The sequence below is a fragment of the Xiphophorus maculatus genome, chromosome 23 (assembly GCF_002775205.1).
Source record: "Xiphophorus maculatus strain JP 163 A chromosome 23, X_maculatus-5.0-male, whole genome shotgun sequence".
Classification (NCBI taxonomy): domain Eukaryota; kingdom Metazoa; phylum Chordata; class Actinopteri; order Cyprinodontiformes; family Poeciliidae; genus Xiphophorus; species Xiphophorus maculatus.
Genome location: NC_036465.1, coordinates 19,618,221 through 19,636,281, shown reverse-complemented (window position 1 = coordinate 19,636,281; position 18,061 = coordinate 19,618,221). Strand labels below are relative to the sequence as shown.

The window sequence follows — 18,061 nt, the reverse complement described above, 5'->3', positions numbered from 1 at the left end:
AGCAGTTAAATACTTTATTTGAACAGAGTAATGTAATGCAACAATGCACAATGGATCTTATTACATACATTTGTTCTTCACAGCCCAAAAAGCCACCATGTGCGCAGATGGAATATTTTAATTACATGAATAAATATTTACAAAATATTTTTAAATATATTTTAATATTATTGCAAACAATAATAAGAATAAAAAATGCAGTTTCAGAATAACATGACAGAGAAACATTATTTTTAATAAGTTAGGATATCTTACGGGAAATTCTTCAAGTCAAAATGAACATCACATTTCTAGGCTCAAGAGTCACTTGAGTTTCAACGCCTGCAATGGCAGCTACAGTTACAGTATATCTTATATAAACAAAGCTGTGGTATTAAATATTTGCTCTGGTGCTGACCGACGCATGCAGCTACGAAGAAGTCCTCTGGAAGGAGACGCTCACAACATGGTGTTTTTCAGCCTCTCGAAGATCTGATGAACTTTAACCGCAGGGACACAGCCTTCTCTTACAATGGTGATGAAACCTAAATGAAAAGTGAGAGCAACATCCGTTGGAGTGTGCTGGGTAAAACTAACATGAGAGTGGGAGAGACGTTGATTGTTTACACTCACCTTCATCAATCCTCAGACAGTTGACCACAGTTGAAGCAACAACTTCATTGGAGTCCCCGTCACAGAGGACCCCTTGTATCTTGTGCCCCAGTCGACTGCGATTCAAAGAAAGTAGAAAAAATAAAAATATTGCACATGTTTAGAAAGCAATGGTTTTAGTACCACGGTGTGTGACCAGCATTTATTAAAGTATCTTACTTGATGACCATACTGTGGTGGGTGCTGTCTGGTTCTCCACTGGGATTGGCAGATGTAATAGCGAGGGGTCCAGTCATGTCACACAAGTGGCACGTCACCGTGTGGTCAGGAACACGGATCATGATGCTGTCCCTGGTGCCAACGCGGTCGTAAGCTGCTCCAACTCCTGCAGAAGAGAAGTTAACATTTGAGGTGAGGATTTTATTTTATTTATCTGAGATCAAACTGTCATTAAAACCAGGCAAATATCAGTCCACAAGCAATAACAAAACAACTTCACAATGTCTACCTAGCTTGAGTAGCCAGTCTCCTTTGCTGACAATGCAGCTGATGCCTCCTGGATAAACGTTCCTCATGAACTCCCACAGCAGAGGGCTGAAGGGAGGCTTGGCTGCCACCAGCTGCTCTACACTAGAAATGCAAATGCATATAGGCTTCTCTGCTGGCCGGTCCTGGAAGAGAGCCATATTCAACATTATGTTGATGGATTTTTCATAAATTAAACACAGTGGAAATTAAATGCCACATTGCGCTTGAAAGATATTCGTGTCTTACCTTAATGTTGTAGATTTTCTCTATAGCCTGGGGATTCTTGCAGGAAGCCGCCAGAGCGTACACAGTGTCTGTGGGAATACCACACACACCTCCCTCTTCCAGGAGCTGAGCAATTTTTAAGAGGCCACTTGTGAGGCGAGAGCTTGCCACCGGACAGGGAAGCTCCTCAGATATTTCTGACTTCATTTTTTCCTGAAGTCACAGATGATACAGGAAATGTTAAAAATAATTCATGTGCAGCTGAAAATTCTTAGTGAATGAAACATGTTGTCATTAGGGTAATTACCTTAAAGAGAGGAGGGCCCATTGGCAACACTCTTTGTGAGAACATGAAGTTTATCAGTGACGCCAAAGTGCCATATATGCAAAAGAGAGACACCAATGCAAGCATAGCAACTGTGGGTAAAAATAATGTCAAAGGTTCATAAATTGAGGTGAAAAGGTGAAAAGATTCATCTAGATTTAAGTAACTAATGCTTGTTATCATATGTGGCTCATGATAACTTACTTTCAAGTTCATATGGCAGCTTGTTCAGGGTGGAGAGAAGGAAGCAAACAAGAACCACCTCCATCAGTGTTGTCAGGAACAGAAGAACCAGGTTTCTATAGGCAGCTGGACCAGTTAACAGAAGATTACCATGATAATCAAAACAGACAGAAATATTGACCACAGAAAACGCATAGATAAAACTTACCAATCAGCATAAGGAAAGCGTTGATGACAAGGAAGGCAATGGCTCCTGCAGTAAAACCATAATCTGCCTCGGTTGAGAGCTGAAGCTGGTTACCTGAATAAAAGAGATTCAAGATTAGACTCCCATCTAAATTGCAACAGATATTGTCATTATGTTCATCTATTAGCATTAACATACCTGCAAATCTAAACCATGTCCATGTTGCCCAGACAACAACATAGATGGAAGAGATGACTGACCCGAAGCGGCCGCCTCCTGTGACTTGCAACCTGCTGACGTAGGCCTGGAAGATAGCTCCAGAGATCAGGACCCAGGGGATGGTCAGGTGCAGGAGAGAAGGGTTCATACTCATCCTTCTTGAATGAAGAGCTGACAAAGCTGCAACCCCATTTGAAAGATAGAACAGAGCATCTGAGGTCTGATCGCCTGGGGGAAGCACATCCTGATCTCCGTGTTTAGACCTTCTACATCTCAAAGCCCTAATCAGCTGCTCAGAAGAGACTGGTTGTGGTCCTACAGGTATGAGAGACTTTTCTGCAATAGTGTTGATGAGACGGGTGAAGGTGCCATAGATTGAGACTGCAGTGAAGAGAGAACAAGCTACTCCAAAGAAGATGTAGTAACCCTGCAGGGGGATCTGAGAGACTGTGGAGATTGTGACCAGGACAAAGAACAAGTTATGGATCAATTCCAGGACGTCCATGTTCAGGCTCCCTACACAGAGCACCAAGGCTGCCACCACAAAGAACCAGTCTCCTACCATTGCATCCCTTCCAGAGACAACTTTACTGTCCTCCACTATTAAAACAGACACAACAAACTCCTCCCAAGCTTTGATCAGCCAATATGTGGCGTGTAACCCAAACTTTGTGGTGTGGTAGCAATCTTGACGCAGGTGGGCGTAGTAGCTGGAGAACAACTGAGCAACTGAGATGATTGATACCCAGGCAACACCTAGACCGAATGATTTCATGTACCCAAAGCTGTAGAAAGCAAAGATGAATGGAGCAATGGAGTCGCAGAAGAAACCCAAAGCCATTGGCTCTGCATATTTTGTGTTCTTCTTCTTCTCCTGGCCTCCATTCTGAGCTTTTCCTGAGTTGGGGGTCCCTAGTAAGAGAACATTAAAGAGTGGGGTACCAAAACCTTTCAGGGCTAGACGTTGAGTCAGGCCTTTGATGAGAAGAGCCGCTGAACCATAGATAGCAAAGATCAAAATGAGCAACTCCAGAACCCCAGAGACAATCAGAGCCCAGGAATATGCAGCTAAAGCTACTGCTTCAAAGATCAAGGTGGCTGTGATGGCTCCAAAGACAAAAGGCATGATGTAGTTGACCGTGGCAGAGCAAAATGCAAGAAGAAAAGACAGGATGATGTAGGGGACCAGACCAGCGATTGCTGACTCCTTCATGGACAAACATAAATAGCACTGCGTGGAGTTATTAAGAGACACGTTGCTCATCATCGGATCTATTATTAATGTCATATTTGGATTTTCAGGCAGGGCACCATAGTAGATTCTAGTTGCACCATAACTAGCCCAAAGAGCAGAGTAGCCAATGAAGGCGGTGCCGCTCAGATGGTCGTATTTACGGAAGGAGAGCAGCCCAGCCACCAGCTGGCATACACCGCCAATCAGGATGAGATGTACACCTGGAAGAAAAGTTGCAAATTGGGGATAAGCTCTCTTAAAGAACATTTTTGTTTTGGAAATATTTTAGTTATTTACATCCAGTTTTACCTGCGAGAATGTTCTCTACTCCAACTGGAGCGTTGCCATTGTGAGCTGTGTTGAAGTTCTGTAGAAGTACAAGGAATGCACTGATCCCATTTGACAACATGCCTAAAACTCCTGGTTCCCCATAGAAACTGGCAGGAAACCCATCAGATGCAGCCATTTTTTGTCCTTTATCTACAGTCAAATAAAACATAAAAAACAACACATACCAGACAATAAATATCATAAAACCACTGTCTTCCAGAGCACAAAAAACATCAAATGAAATCAAAATGTTTCACTATTTAGAGCACAGAACCGTTTTACACATTCTGTTATGTCCTCTAGGAATCCTCTCTAAATAAAACAGTCTATTGTCCTGGAGCCTTTCCTGTCTTATCTGTATGATCACACAGATCTGAGACCTGCTTGTCCTGCCCAGTTCTGAGTGAGCAGAGCCATTGTCGAAGAGTGATAAATGAAAGAAACTATTTACTCCAAAGTAAAACATTACTTTCAAACATATTTACCCCTACAACTGTGAATGCTTTCATTTTCTTCTTGTAGCAAGTTAAAAACTGCTGTGAAAAACAAAATATTCCTTTCCCTGGCAAAAGTAGGCTTAAAGTATTTTTCTTTCATTTTGCCAACAAGTTTTCTCTTTAAGTAGTATAGCCCTTTGGAATAATCCAACCAAAGTCCTGAAGAAAGAAAGACTTGAAGAAAGATAAATAATTATAATCTAAATAAAAACCTACACTTTTTTAAAATTATTCTCTTATGTGTTGCTTTATTATATTTTGAAAGGAGATTTCCTAACAAAAACAAAGTTCTTGGTTGAATAAAAATAATTTAAAATTTAAATCTGCCAGTGGTATTAATAGTTTTCTTCAGGGTACATGCTCTGACAAAAGGTTTAGCTCTTGTTAGTATCAAAACAAGTAAGTGAAGTCTTACCTGGTGATGTGTCTCAGCCAGATGAGGTGTTGATTTGTGCAGCTGAGTTTGTTTTAAATAAGACTCAGAAGTCTGTAGGAGGAGTTCATGAAAATTCCCCCACTCAACCACGCAGTCTTCAGGCTGAGAAGGGTGACATCACTGTTTGCACCTTGCACAAAGTTTTGACTCTTGCTTCCTCCTCCCAGTTGATCATGCCTTCTGAGACAAAGGGGACAATGACTACCATGGAAACTCTGCATTTTGATTCGACGGATGCTTGTCACAGATACACCTGCCCTGCCCTGCTGTCCATTTTTTTTGTGGTCATTGTGTGTCCTGGACTATATAAGGCAGGCAGGTTTACCTACCACTAGAGAAGCATCAGCATCCTTTGGAAGAAAGCTGCTGGAAGAAAAAAGAAAGGAAAATCTCTGTGACAGAAGCAAGTTGAAGCCATGTTCTCAGTGCTACAGGTAAGAATTAAGCTGTTTCTACATTTGTGAAGTAGAAGGATTAAACTTTACCTTCTAGTTGAGATCATGAATCTACTAAATGACTACATTTTTTCATGTTTAGCCATGATATTATTTTAAGTCTTTTTAGTGAGAGTTAATGGTAAAGTCGATATTTTAAGGAGTTCTTGTTAAGCCACACTTGTTACAGCTCTGAGACAGCAGCTCTTTGAGAAGGAACAGGTCCTGATTGTTGTTCATTACAGTTACAACCTGAGTGAAGTCCACTCTGAGACACATACAGTCAAAGAAAAAAAACAGCAGTGGTCTCGGTTTCTTTAAGACTTTAAATGTTAGAAATAAAAAAAGACAAAAATAGACTGTTCTTAAGGTGTCTGAGGTGTAACTAAGCAAATGTTTTGTCTTTCACTTGCAGAAAACCGTCCGGCCAATTCAGGCTGCCAGAGGAGTGCATCAATCTGCAGTGAAGAGTAAAAATTTCTGCTTGTTCTCTAATTTTCTGTTGCAAAAAAATTTAAAATAAGCTGACGGGTGTTCCACCACATTTATGAGCTCTCACAAACTAACATTTGTTTTTCCTCCTCTTCGCTGCAGTCCTGAAGCATCCAGCTCCGGAGGACACAGTCACAGCCAGTTTTGGACAGTTCATCAGTGAAATCAAGCCCCAGCATTTGTCCCCTGTTGTCCTCCAGCGCAGTAAAAGGATGGTGCTGGACAGCATTGGGGTCGGCCTCATTGGAAGCACAACAGATGTCTTTGATCTGGCCCTGCAGCACTGCCAGGTAAATCAAAGTCTCTACTAACAATGTGCAAATCAGTGACCCTGTAGAAATGCTGAGTCAGGGGAGATTCAGTGTGGGGACAAATGACCAAAGGAGTCAAAGATCTCTGGTTATTAAAAATATTTTGGTCAAGAATAGATCATTTACTAAAGTCTTTTCATTTCAGCACATGTATGCACCTGATTTCATCAGCTCTGTGTACGGCCGCAGCAACGTCCGGCTTTCCCCAACCCTGGCTGCTTTCGTCAACGGAGTGGCAGTGAGTATGAGGAACTGGACCAAGTTTAGTCTCTGGTACAGGAACTGCTTTAACTCAGCTGTTACTGCAGTCTGGCTCCTCAAACAACACAGTTGGTTTACAAAAATCAAAACAAGCCACCTGCCCCTAAATATTTCCATGAGTGTATTTGCTACCAGAGAAGCTACCTGAACATCAAGCTTGTTTCTTCAGGAAGTACTTTAAGTAATTTTCCTTTTCGTCTTAAACACACCAGACAAAGATGCACTTTATTAAGACTGTAAACAGGTGATCTGAGTCAACTGAGCTATAAACTGCTTTCAGATATACTTATTCAGCATCTAATGAATAGTCTTTTTGCTTCCAGACTCATTCCATGGACTTTGACGACACCTGGCATCCAGCAACGCACCCATCAGGGGCCGTCCTTCCTGCTGTGTTAGCGCTTAGTGACATGATGCCAGCCAGCAGGAAACCCAGCGGTCTGGACTTCTTACTCGCGTTTAACGTGGGCATTGAGATCCAGGGCCGCCTGATGAGGTTCTCCAATGAGGCCCGCAATATTCCTAAAAGGTCAGTTCCTCAGACGTGCAGTCAAGTTACATCAAGATAAAACTTACTCAGCACAGACCTCCTTGTATGTAGCTTATTCTACTTTTATCCATATGAGTTTATAGACTCCCTGTGCTGATCTCAGTACAAGAAGAGTACTATTGGTCACTGAGGTGCTATATGCAGTTGCCGTTATGCTCAGAACGAAACGTAATGATCTTAATCTCAGGAACAACGTGGGCTCTGAAGCATTTGCACAGTAAGCCAAGTGTAGGAAAAATACTGTGATTTGCACACTCATACGACTTCACTCCCTATACTTGTTTTCTTCATAAAATACCAAAAAGTCAAATAAACAAAACACCTTGTCCATTTGCTAGAGGTGTGATTGTTCTGTTAATATGTTTTTAACACATGTAATCTAAAAATATTCATTTAGTCACAAGAATGTTTATTTACAAAAAGGTCTCTGTGTGTCCTTTGCCAGGTTTCATCCTCCCACTGTCGTCGGTCCCATGGGAAGTGCAGCAGCCTGTGCTCGCCTCCTGTCTCTGGATTCCTCTCAGTGCAGTCATGCCTTGGCGATAGCTGCTTCCTTGGCTGGAGCTCCCATGGCTAACGCTGCCACTCAGTCTAAACCCCTCCACATTGGCAACGCCTCACGCCTTGGGCTTGAAGCTGCCCTTCTGGCATCCAGAGGCCTAGAGGCCAGTCCTCTGGTGTTGGATGCTGTTGCAGGAGTGGCAGGCTTCAGTGCTTTTTATGAAGATTACAAGCCACAGCCGTTAGATTCACCCCATGATGGCCATGCATTCCTGTTAGAGGAGCAGGACATGGGCTTCAAGCGCTTCCCCGCCCATCTGGGGATGCACTGGGTGGCAGATGCTGCAGCTTCTGTCCATAAGCTTCTAGTGGGCGTTGGTCCTGGAAAGATCTCTCCAGATCAAGTCCAGGACATCTTGCTCAGAGTCCCCCTCTCTAAATACATCAACAGGCCTTTTCCTGAGTCAGAGCATGAGGCTCGCCACTCCTTCCAGTTTAACGCCTGCAGCGCTCTCCTGGACGGTGAGGTGACTGTCCAGTCCTTCACCCCCGGCGCCATTAGACGACCCGAGCTTCACGCTCTGTTGAGTCGCGTTCGGCTGGAGCATCCCCACGACAACCCCGCAAACTTCAACCTGATGTACGGGGAGGTCCAGGTGACACTTGTGGGAGGAGACCTTCTGAAGGGACGCTGTGATACCTTCTACGGTCACTGGCGCAACCCGCTGACCAACGAGAGCCTGAGGAAGAAGTTCAGGAACAACGCAGAGGTAGTGCTTCCATCAGCGAAGGTTGAGCGGCTGATTGAGGCGGTGGACGAGCTGGACAGACTTGACGAATGCCAGGACTTACTCTCACAGCTGCAATGAAGATTTGCAAATCTACACTACAAAATAACAGAGTCTGACTATTTAGTGCAAAGTAACCTCAAAATGCAACAAAAAATATGCTGAACTTTATATTTATACTAAAAATATTTTATTATCACAAAGAGTTTAATTTACCAAAGAAGAAGAACATTAAAATGCTTGCTGGTGTGTAAGGTTGAGTTTCTTGAATCTACACAGAGAAAATATTTAGTCTAAAAAGAAAATCTATAATGTGAATGAAAAAAGAATGTAATTAAAACATCAGACAACAACAACATGGGTCTGAAGAGGGTGTGTTTAGTTAGTGTTATATAGTGCTATTTAATATTTATATATGTTGTATGGCTGAATCAGTTGTTTATTGAAATATTTGTTTAAGGCAATGCCTCACATATTGTACTTGGCGAATGTAGCACATTTATCTGGGTATTCATTCTAATAAACATGCTGAATTCCTAAATTGCTGTTTGCGTGTGTAATTTTCCAGTAAAAAATGAACTTCACCTTTTTTCCATGCATATTTTTCATGCATTTTCCTGCTATCACTTTTGTTACATCTTTCGTTCATCAGCTCATCAATAATAAGAGTAGAAGGCTGCTTCAAAAATGTTAAGCCTCTTGATCCCAGACAGATCATCTGATTAAAATGATCAGATCAACGAATGGATGGATGGAGACGATAAGAGGAGTGTGAGGAACTTCATCTTCCTCTCATGCTTCTCCATGCAGAATTTAACAGCTGTGCATCGACTTTGTCACTAGACGCTGTGTAATGAGAAGCCAAAGAGCGGCGTGGGATCTTGCCGTATGCCATAGTTTTCATCAAAGTGAAATATTTCTCGGCAAAACACTGAACTGTTTTTCTCTCAGCCAAAGTCAAAATCGGCATGTCAGGCTTTTTAAACATCGGTAAACAGAGATCGGCCAGAAAACTGCAATCGTTGCAGCCCAACTTAAGATGGAATACATTCACACATATTCTTGACATTCTTTGATTAAATAAATTTATCTTAAGCATAACTCCAATTGCTGAAAATGTAATTTATACTGGGTGAGTCTTTCTCCCCTGAGAATGTGTATTGGTGCTGGACTGATTCTGAGCCTTCAAATGATTTTAACAGAAGTTTCTTAGACTTATGTTAAAATCATTATTTTTACATAAACTTATAAGTTTATGTAAAAATAATGTTTGTTTTAGCCACAAAATGATTAAGCTCAGCAGCAAACAACATGTCTGCAACTACAGCATAGAGCAGCTCATCGATGTAGCAGCTATGTAGCCTGACGTAAAAACATCTTGCTAGACAATGTCAAACATTGAGAAGTTTTAATTATTGTTATCAAACACGGTGTTTTGAAGCCAAAATACCTCAGAGCTATACAGAGCCAACCACGAGAATCAACTCATTTAAAGTTTAAACTCAGTTTCACATAAATACAAATGGTGTAGCATAAATGTTTGGCTGTAGAACTGGACCGTTCCAGGTCGCTATCAAGCTAATTATCTATTAGCAGCTTTACAAATCTTTTACATTACATTACCAAGACACATTAAAACAAACCTTTATCTTGGCCTTTTTCTATTATTCCTCTTTCTTTTCTTCCTCCCTGAAGGATAAGTCCTTTTTTGAGACATTGTTTTGCTTACTTAACTTCTGACCGGAGCTTTGGACCTTTGGATGCTAATTACACAGCAGCTCATGTTACCGGCGAAGGGTGCGGTACCTACCGCGGCCACCAGGGGCCCCCAAGAGCAACTTTTTTTTTCTTTTTATCCATAAAATAATGATTTCTACATACATTATCAAATATATATTACTGTAAAAACAAATCACTTCATAGTGAAATTGTGTGTTTTTGATATTATAATGACAGAAATTATTACTAAAAAAAAAAAATCAGCTCCACTGAGGGGGCCCCTTAGTGGCCCTGGGGCCATAAGCGGCTGCTTAGTTTGCTTATGCCTTGGGTCAGCCTTTTTTTATGACAGCGTCATGTCAGTCTTATGCACACCCCGTCAAATTAAGTGATACCAAAATTCTCACCTGTAACATACCAATGCCTAAACAGATGTTCATCTATGACCTGGAATTTTGAAATAGCTTTTTGGTAATATGACATTAAAACATTGTCCCACCCAGAAAAATAAAAATTTTATTGACAGTATAACAATTTCCCTTTGTATGATAAGTTCCTAAAATGCTTTCTTCAAATCGAAAACCTAGTACTCCTAGTGTTAACTTCTGTGTGAGACTTTTGAGTCTGAAATAAGATTGAAAGTAATGACCTTCCAGTCAACATTCAGAAACAAAATATGTGTCCAGTAAAGTCAACATTTTTGATCGGCTTGCTTAAAATTCAACAGCACCGTCTTGATTCACCCTCTTTCAGTTTAATCCCAAAGAGGAGATTGCCCATGGAAACATCTAACAGCCCTTTCATTTTCTGAGTAAACAGCATTGAGCTGAGGCTATTGATATTTCTTCTAGCGAGAAGAGCTGACTGGACCCAGAGCAGAAACCCACACCAGTTCCAAGGAAGTAAGCAGCGTCGGACTAAACTGGAAGTAATCAGCTTAATTTGTTTGTCAATTTCTGCATTAATTTAACTCCATTATTTCACCTAAGGGTAAGGAAGTAGTTTTCCAGAAAGATGTACTACCTAAAAATAATTTTCCTCTATGACTTTCAGCTACTAAATTTAGTCTGCAAAAGAAAAATGACAAGTGATGACTCAATGACTAATAAAGTTTCAGTCAATAGACCATGACTGAATAAATAAGTTTTGATGTTGTGTGCCCTCTAAAACCTTTAAAAATATTAATGATCTATTTCCCAAAAATATAAAAAATGGATTTATTTGACCCAAAATATATCAGTGATGTCTGTTCTCTATGAGATAAAGTGCTGTGGGAAAAGTATGTCCTCCTTACAGTTTTCTTTCTTCACTGCTCTTTTGTCACATAAATGTTTCAGATCTTCAAACACATTTTAATGTCAGCCTTAACCTGAGTAAATACAGAAAAAGGTATAAAAAGCTTCCCTGTTGAAGTCAAAGACCGGGGATTTTTCCTCTGACATTTGTAATTGCACCACTTTGATCTGTCAAGCAGGTTAATGGCTTATTGTAAATCATTAAAAAAAGTCTCAGGTCAGGGTTTTATCACCAGGCCGCCGGAAGAATTGACCGACTTGTTCACATGTGTACAATTTGAATGCCCAAAAAGGGCTTCAAGTGTGTTTCTGAGAAATCAAGGAACTTCCCAATTCCTTACAGCAGGCCGCTATTGAACAAACATACGTAAGCCTCTCCATGGTTTTCAGAAGAAAAGAAAAATGCACTTATTAACTTTTGGGTGTTACTGATTAAAGAAAAAGACTCTAACGTGAGCAAAACATTTAGCTACTTCTTATATTCATTATTTATTACATCGTTGAGGTAAACCTTAAGTGTTGCTAATGATACACTTCTTTGAAAATTATACAATTGAAACTATGATTCACTTCATGTTAAGTTTTTTCTATAGAAGATATTTACACAGTAAACTTGTGTCAAAACAAAAACGGAAGATTTCTGTTGCGTTGAGCTAATAGAGGAAGAGAAGAGAGAGCAAAATAGTGACATTAAAAATATAGACTTAAGGGGCACGTCCATAACTCTTGAACAATTTCATGAGGAGAATTTCTAAAATGACAGAAGCAACCACAGATAAGAGACACCTGTTTCCAGAACCAGAAATACCTGCAAAAAACTTACAGGGGGACAGGAAAGAAGAGAAACATCATAATACTCTAAATGCATGTGAATGAAGAGCTGACTGTGTTTTTCACATTTAAATGTGGGTCTATAACAATTAACTGTGGGAGAAATCAAAGTCAGCAGTAGTATGTATCTGCAAATGTGATACAATATGTAAAATAACATAAATGCAGACAAAGACAAGTGAAACGTAGTCTAGAAGGACAATGGCCACTGTGTTCCCATTCTGCTCAACAAAATGTGCTAAGAGTGAGGTTATGTTCATTTCTTTTTTTTTTCCATAACATTTAATTGAGGAAAATGAAATACCTCTCTAACCTCTAGCAGGGTTTCTTCCAGGATTTCCTTGTTTAGCTCTATTCAATCGCATCATCATACAAAGTGATCAAGTTTAGTTTATTACAACAATTTAAAAAATGACCCAATGATTCATTTTACCAATTGAAAGAAGAAATCATCTTCTTCTAACAGGAAGAAACCTCCGGCAGAATCAGGCTGGGTGTGAGTGATCACGTGACGACAGGCAGAGGGTACTGATAGGTATAGGTACGGAGGAAAATGAGCACACACACAATAACATGGAAACACTAGTCAGGAGGTGCCCATGTTCTCAACTGTTGTGTTTTAACATGAGGGTGTATTTATACTTGATGAAAAGAAAACCCAACAAGCAATATGCTGTGTTCTAATGTAACAGAACCTGGAGTCATTTTTGTTGGGACAAAAGGAAAGGAGAGATATTGGTTATCTGATAGTCGCACGTGAATGGTTCTTGTTGGGGTTTTTTTGTTTTTTGTTTTGTTTTGGTTTTTTTCACCCACATGCAACATGGAAAATGAATTGAAAAAAAGTGAAATTATATACCAAAAGCGTGGGCGCCCGTGCAGCTAAATCTCAGATGTAAATGGAGCTTTCAACAAAGGCTGAAAAAGTTGCTTTTGTTTGTTGGAGATGGAGTTTCTGAGTGGGTTAATCATTAAGAGGTTTCACTTGGCATATCTTTGCACCTCTTTAGATATAGGTTCTTTAATATATAAAGCATACATGGCACATTCATGATATTAGCACAGAATAGCTGTAAAAGGACCAGCATGGATAACAAACCTGTGCTGGTCAATAAGTATCATTTCACACTACAGAGTAAACAGGGAAACATTTACACTTTGACACAGGTAATGTATAACAAGATCTCTCCCACACAGTCAGAACAATGCACTGTTCTCTATGAGATAAAGTGCTGTGGGAAAAGTGTCTGTGTTGCAACACAGATGTTGAGATTTCACATTACAATACCTGATTAGATTGATTTTGTCAGGTCTATTATTGAAACATGACTCAATACTAACAACAAAATTATCAAAGAAGAAAGAGGATCCACTCTACATGGGTGAGAACTCTTACATAATAATTAGAGTAATGTTTAAAATAAGAATAAGGGAAATGAACTCACCTTTACAGTCAGCTTAACCTACTCATTAAGACGTCAAATGACAAAAAGGAAGACATTTTAAAAATACGACTATTGATGGATCACCAACATTTTTAATACACAATGAGTCAGCAAAATTTACACTGTCATACTCAACCATAAATCTTTCTTGATTAGGGTCACTGCTTTAAAAAAAAACTACTAAGAAAAAGTATAGCCCTCTTACAGGTTTCCTGAGTTTGTTTTTTTTTTTTGATGCCACATTTAAACATCTAAGAACTGCAATCAAATCTTTTATTGTGATATAAAACAAAGACGATCACCTCAGTGAGCACAAGAATCTGTTTGCAAATGATGATTTTTCTTTATAAATCAAATTAAACTATCAGCCCGGCCCTGGAAGAAAATGTGCATGGACCAGAAACCTGAGAGCCACAACTTCCTTTAAGTATCTCCAACAACTAGCCTAGATATTTTTAAAAGGCTGTGGAAGAATTTCAGTCCAATCGCATTTGCTGAATTGTGTAACTCGGTCACATTGAATTGTTTCCGGGCATAAACGATAATGTCACAGCATCTGAGTCAGATTAAAGTCCAGATTTTGAATAGGACACTGAAATATTCATTATTGTTTAAGAGAATCCTGTAAAAGTGGACTTTTTGTTGTACTTTTGATAAATGCTCTGCTGCTTTACCAAAGTATGCTTGACAAACTGATGGCGTTTCTGGTAGAGACCAGAATCTGCAGGTCCTGCAGGTCCTGAAGCAGAAAAGCAGGCCCAGATCATCATTCTGCCACCACCATGTTTGATTAGCAGGTTTTTTTCTGAAATGCTGTGTTAGTTTCAAGACAGATGGATAATTGTGACTAATGACTTTTAGCAAGTCCCAACATCTTTGTAGTAGGTTTCTAACCCTTTCCAGACTTTGCTTCTCATTTGCCATTGAATATCTTTACTTTAGAGCACAATGTGCTGCTTTTTGAGATCTTTCAGCCTATTTTACGTTCAGACAAGTTATATTAACCAAAACCAAGGACCTTATAAAACAATTCCAGAATCCACAGGGAAACCAGTTACTTGTCTTTGAAAAAAACTAGCTACAAAATGACTAATGGTGAGAAATTGTAGAAAAAGAAAAATAGATTTAATTGATCAAATAAATCCACAAATTGCCGGGCTAATGCTGTTGGTCTAAGGATTGGTGTGTTGACTAAGTGGTCTATTGACTGCACAAGGCTTCACTTCAATGGATTTTTGGATCATAAGGAAGTATTTTATTGACTCAGTAAAAGCCTTTGTAACTGAGAAGCTTCTTAATGTTTACCTTCAACAGAATCTAGAGACATTTTTTTCGGAAACAACGGGAAAGTGGAGATTTGTTTGCTTTTTTGTAGACTTGGAATGAATTTGATTATTAACAGTTTCTTCTGTGTCACTGATTAAAGATTCTTTAATGCACATTTTGAGGGTCATTAAACATTCCAAAAAAATTGTTATTTTTTGCCTTAAAGGGAACTTTTATTTCAGACAAACAAGAAAAAAAAAAACATAAATAAATCTCTTGTCACATTCTTGGACACAAAAGGAGGGGGCTCGCCCAGGGGGAGTCCAGACATAGACATAGTTAATGACATTAACTATGTTATTTACTGTGACATAGTTAATGCAAATGTTTCTCCCACTCAACATAATACAGCAGTGTTGCAACATCAGATTTCCAAACATCTGAGTCTCTATTCAGCACATTGATATACCATGTACCTGAAGCTGTGACACAGATCGTTTCCGTCTAACAATACCCGGGCAGGTGTCTTTGGGTAAGAGGTGGTGACCTTTAACCCTTCATGAATAATACACAATGCAATGCTTTCGATGTGGTTCTGGGCTCTTTTGGGATATTATGGAGAAGTCACTGGTGCACTCCTGAAATATGTTTGGTATATTGACCACTCCTGCAAAGGTTCACCGCAGTCCCATGTTTTCTACATTTACTGACAATGGTTCTTATTGGGGTCCATTGGAGTCCCAGACTTAAGGAATGGCTTTGCAACCCTTTCCAGACTGATAAATGTCAACAATTTTTACTTTTTTGTTTAACATTGGTTCTTAATGTCTACATTTTATTAGATCTTCTTTTTCTATAATGTTTCCATTCTATTCAAAGCATTAATCAGGCCTGCTTAAGGCTGCTAAAATTTAACAAGAAATGGTTGATAACATGCAATTATTCATTTAAAAAGGGGTTTCATTTTTTTCACACATTCTCAGATCGCTTTGCAAAGCTTTTGTAGGGAAAACAATCACCATTTAAAGAAATGAGTTTCATATGTAGGTCATCTTTGTCTGAGGGTAAAAATTTATCTGAAGCACGTTATTGTGACAATAAAGACAAAAGTGTGCTAAACTTGTAGGGAATCAAATAATGTTGATCTCAGATACAAATCTGAGATAAGGTAGACATATTGCTCCTACTCAGTTTTCTTCTCATGGCGGCAGACTTGTTTATTGGTAGGCAAAGGCAGGAAAGAAATGTGTCTTTTACGTATATGTACCACCGTCACACAGGGTGTGTTAGTTATCAAGAAACTGGTAACTGACATCATCCAGTTTTACGTATCAATAATCACCGGTAAGTCCTTAACAACTTGAGCTTTGCCGATAACATAGAGCAGCAATAAGGTTACTGCAAGTATTACAATAACTGGCTGGCACTCCTGTTGCCAGTAGTTCACTGTCCGTTCTACAAGGGATTTGTTACAATGTACCCTGAATATTAATGTGTCAAACAAGTTGAGTGTTTTATCTAAAGAACATAAAGTAAAGAAAAGAATGGCAAAGTGGAACAATGTATTCCATAAAATACTTCCAGGAGATAACAAGGCAAAGCCTTTAAGTAATTTGTCTTTGATGTCTAACAGATGGAAAACATTAAATGAATAAATCAGAAAAATGCACCAATGGAGGGGAAATGATGATGATAGCAGAACCTGAAGCCACTATTATTTTGTTAAACAATAACATAGAAATGAATGATCTCATTTTCTCCTTAACCCCCTAACATGCTGAGAAAACCTATATGAGTATCTATGTATCTCCACAGCAGTGGAGTTTCCACAAAACAATGGCATATCAAGTTGTCTTCATTTTGTTTCTGAAGCCAGAAAACTGATGAACAACATTATGTGATTCACATGTTTCAGAGTGGGGTAAACAATAGGTTAGATCAAGGAAGTATCACATTTTATTCACTCAGCTTTACTTTATTCAGTTTTTTAACTTTAAATGTCAAAGCTAAAAGCAATTAGAACATTTTAAGCAACATGTTTAATTTAACATAGACTTGCTCAACAACAATTGAGTGGGAAAGTCTTTTGTTATGCTGTATTTAGTTGGATTTAGCTGTATTTATTGTTTGTATTTGATTTTTTTTTTTAAAAGTCTGGTGATGGTAACATTTTCGGATGATGGCAACAAGAAGAAAATTGAAAAAAAATCAAATTAAAATAAAAAATAAACAGATCTGTAAGTTTTGGTTAATCACAGAACATTCAAATTTAGCAACAGTGAAATGTCTAATGTCACTATCCTCTGAATCCTAAATGTTTGTTGATGTGTTTGAATTTGCATAACTTGATCAGATTCACAAAATTTGTAAATAATAATAATAATAAAAATTTAATCTTAACTATTAATACTATTATAAACAACAAAAAAACCAGTTAAACAATTGGCAATGGTATTTTCATACATTTCTCCATAAACCGTTAAAAGTTTGTATGAGATGCAGAGGAAACTATAACACCACAAAGACACAAAGGGAAATGGAATATGAGATAAAGACACTTTTATCTTTTGAATTACCAAGTAAAAAGGAGAGTCTAGTCTCAAGAAAATATTTGATAAGGAAATAGTGGCACAGTGAAACGGCACAATAAATCCCTCCTTTAGAAAACAGAGCAACTCCTTTAGATATCAACTCTTATACATAAAACAAAGACAGATCAAATGTCATCCTGTTGGGCATGAGGGTTGAGACACATTTAAAGTTGGATTTTCCTTCATCAGAATGGAATAATGCTGAGCTAATAATTCACCAATACAATCAATAAAACAGTAGCAGTGAATCTGTGTTATTTCCCATTACAGCAAAACCAGGAAGCATTTAACACAACAAATGTTTCTTTAACACAGTCAAGACAATACAGCAGTGACGCAACATCACCCGGTCTCCTTGTAGCCAACGCTCTGACACACAGATGGAGTTTTTATGTCTCAATACCTGCACAGGTTTGCCTTATCACAGGAAACAGGTTTCCCTTTTTGTGAGACAGAAACCTGAGCCCAAGTATTTCTACACAAGAAAATTATCTTTTGGCATCTGAGTGGGTGGAATAAGTAACAGGATCAGCAGTGACTCGATTCTGACAGGTGAACGAAACACAAACAAGACAACAGTGGGTGAAAACTCCTAGAAAACAATGAGAGGGAAGTTTCATTAGTTTCTTTTCTTGCAGCATCTTGAAAAAAGTCCTGAATAAGGGAAAACAAACCTATCCTTATCTGAATGATGCTTTTGGGTTACTGCCAGTGGTTTTGTATCTAATAATAAAACACTTAATGAGAATGTGAGACTCAATCTAACTTTGTAAAGACTGATATTGTAGTACCTAGTTTTACTTTATGATCTTCAAGAGAAAA

The 18,061-nt window shown here is 38.9% G+C and overlaps 2 protein-coding genes across 6 annotated transcripts; one reads left to right on the top strand and one right to left on the bottom strand.

Annotated features, from left to right (window-relative positions):
- LOC111606981 lies at positions 1-9,776 on the bottom strand. Of its 5 annotated transcripts, none has more exons than XM_023328623.1 (13): positions 9,736-9,776; positions 5,085-5,118; positions 4,735-4,932; positions 3,802-3,972; positions 2,238-3,713; positions 2,061-2,153; positions 1,874-1,978; positions 1,652-1,761; positions 1,366-1,557; positions 1,100-1,262; positions 811-976; positions 613-707; positions 1-524 (listed from the first exon to the last, which is right to left on the bottom strand). In XM_023328623.1, the coding sequence occupies exons 4-13, from the start codon at positions 3,956-3,958 to the stop codon at positions 439-441; spliced, it is 2,643 nt and encodes an 880-aa protein (XP_023184391.1). In that variant the 5' UTR covers positions 3,959-3,972; positions 4,735-4,932; positions 5,085-5,118; positions 9,736-9,776; the 3' UTR covers positions 1-438. The 5 variants fall into 5 exon arrangements, with proteins under 5 accessions (XP_023184391.1, XP_023184390.1, XP_023184389.1 ...); XM_023328622.1 differs by having other exon boundaries at positions 5,085-5,121; positions 9,736-9,773; XM_023328621.1 differs by having other exon boundaries at positions 4,735-4,935; positions 5,085-5,121; positions 9,736-9,772.
- On the top strand, positions 5,106-9,209 carry LOC102219194 (cis-aconitate decarboxylase-like). The gene is made up of 6 exons (XM_005795500.2): positions 5,106-5,189; positions 5,605-5,659; positions 5,784-5,971; positions 6,138-6,230; positions 6,577-6,782; positions 7,249-9,209. Exons 1-6 carry the CDS (start codon positions 5,172-5,174, stop codon positions 8,171-8,173), a joined length of 1,485 nt encoding a protein of 494 aa, XP_005795557.1. The 5' UTR covers positions 5,106-5,171; the 3' UTR covers positions 8,174-9,209.
- Positions 9,777-18,061: the final 8,285 nt, after the last annotated feature.

Coding starts and splice junctions, on each gene's coding strand:
- LOC111606981 (XM_023328623.1), bottom strand. CDS start 3,958: ATGGCTGCATCTGATGGGTTTCCTGCCAGTTTCTATGGGGAACCAGGA. Junction 1,263..1,365: donor AGAAAATCTACAACATTAAG/GTAAGACACGAA, acceptor GCTCTCTTCCAG/GACCGGCCAGCAGAGAAGCC. Junction 708..810: donor CACCACAGTATGGTCATCAA/GTAAGATACTTT, acceptor TTTGAATCGCAG/TCGACTGGGGCACAAGATAC.
- LOC102219194 (XM_005795500.2), top strand. Junction 5,660..5,783: donor GCATCAATCTGCAGTGAAGA/GTAAAAATTTCT, acceptor TCTTCGCTGCAG/TCCTGAAGCATCCAGCTCCG. Junction 5,972..6,137: donor TGGCCCTGCAGCACTGCCAG/GTAAATCAAAGT, acceptor TTTTCATTTCAG/CACATGTATGCACCTGATTT.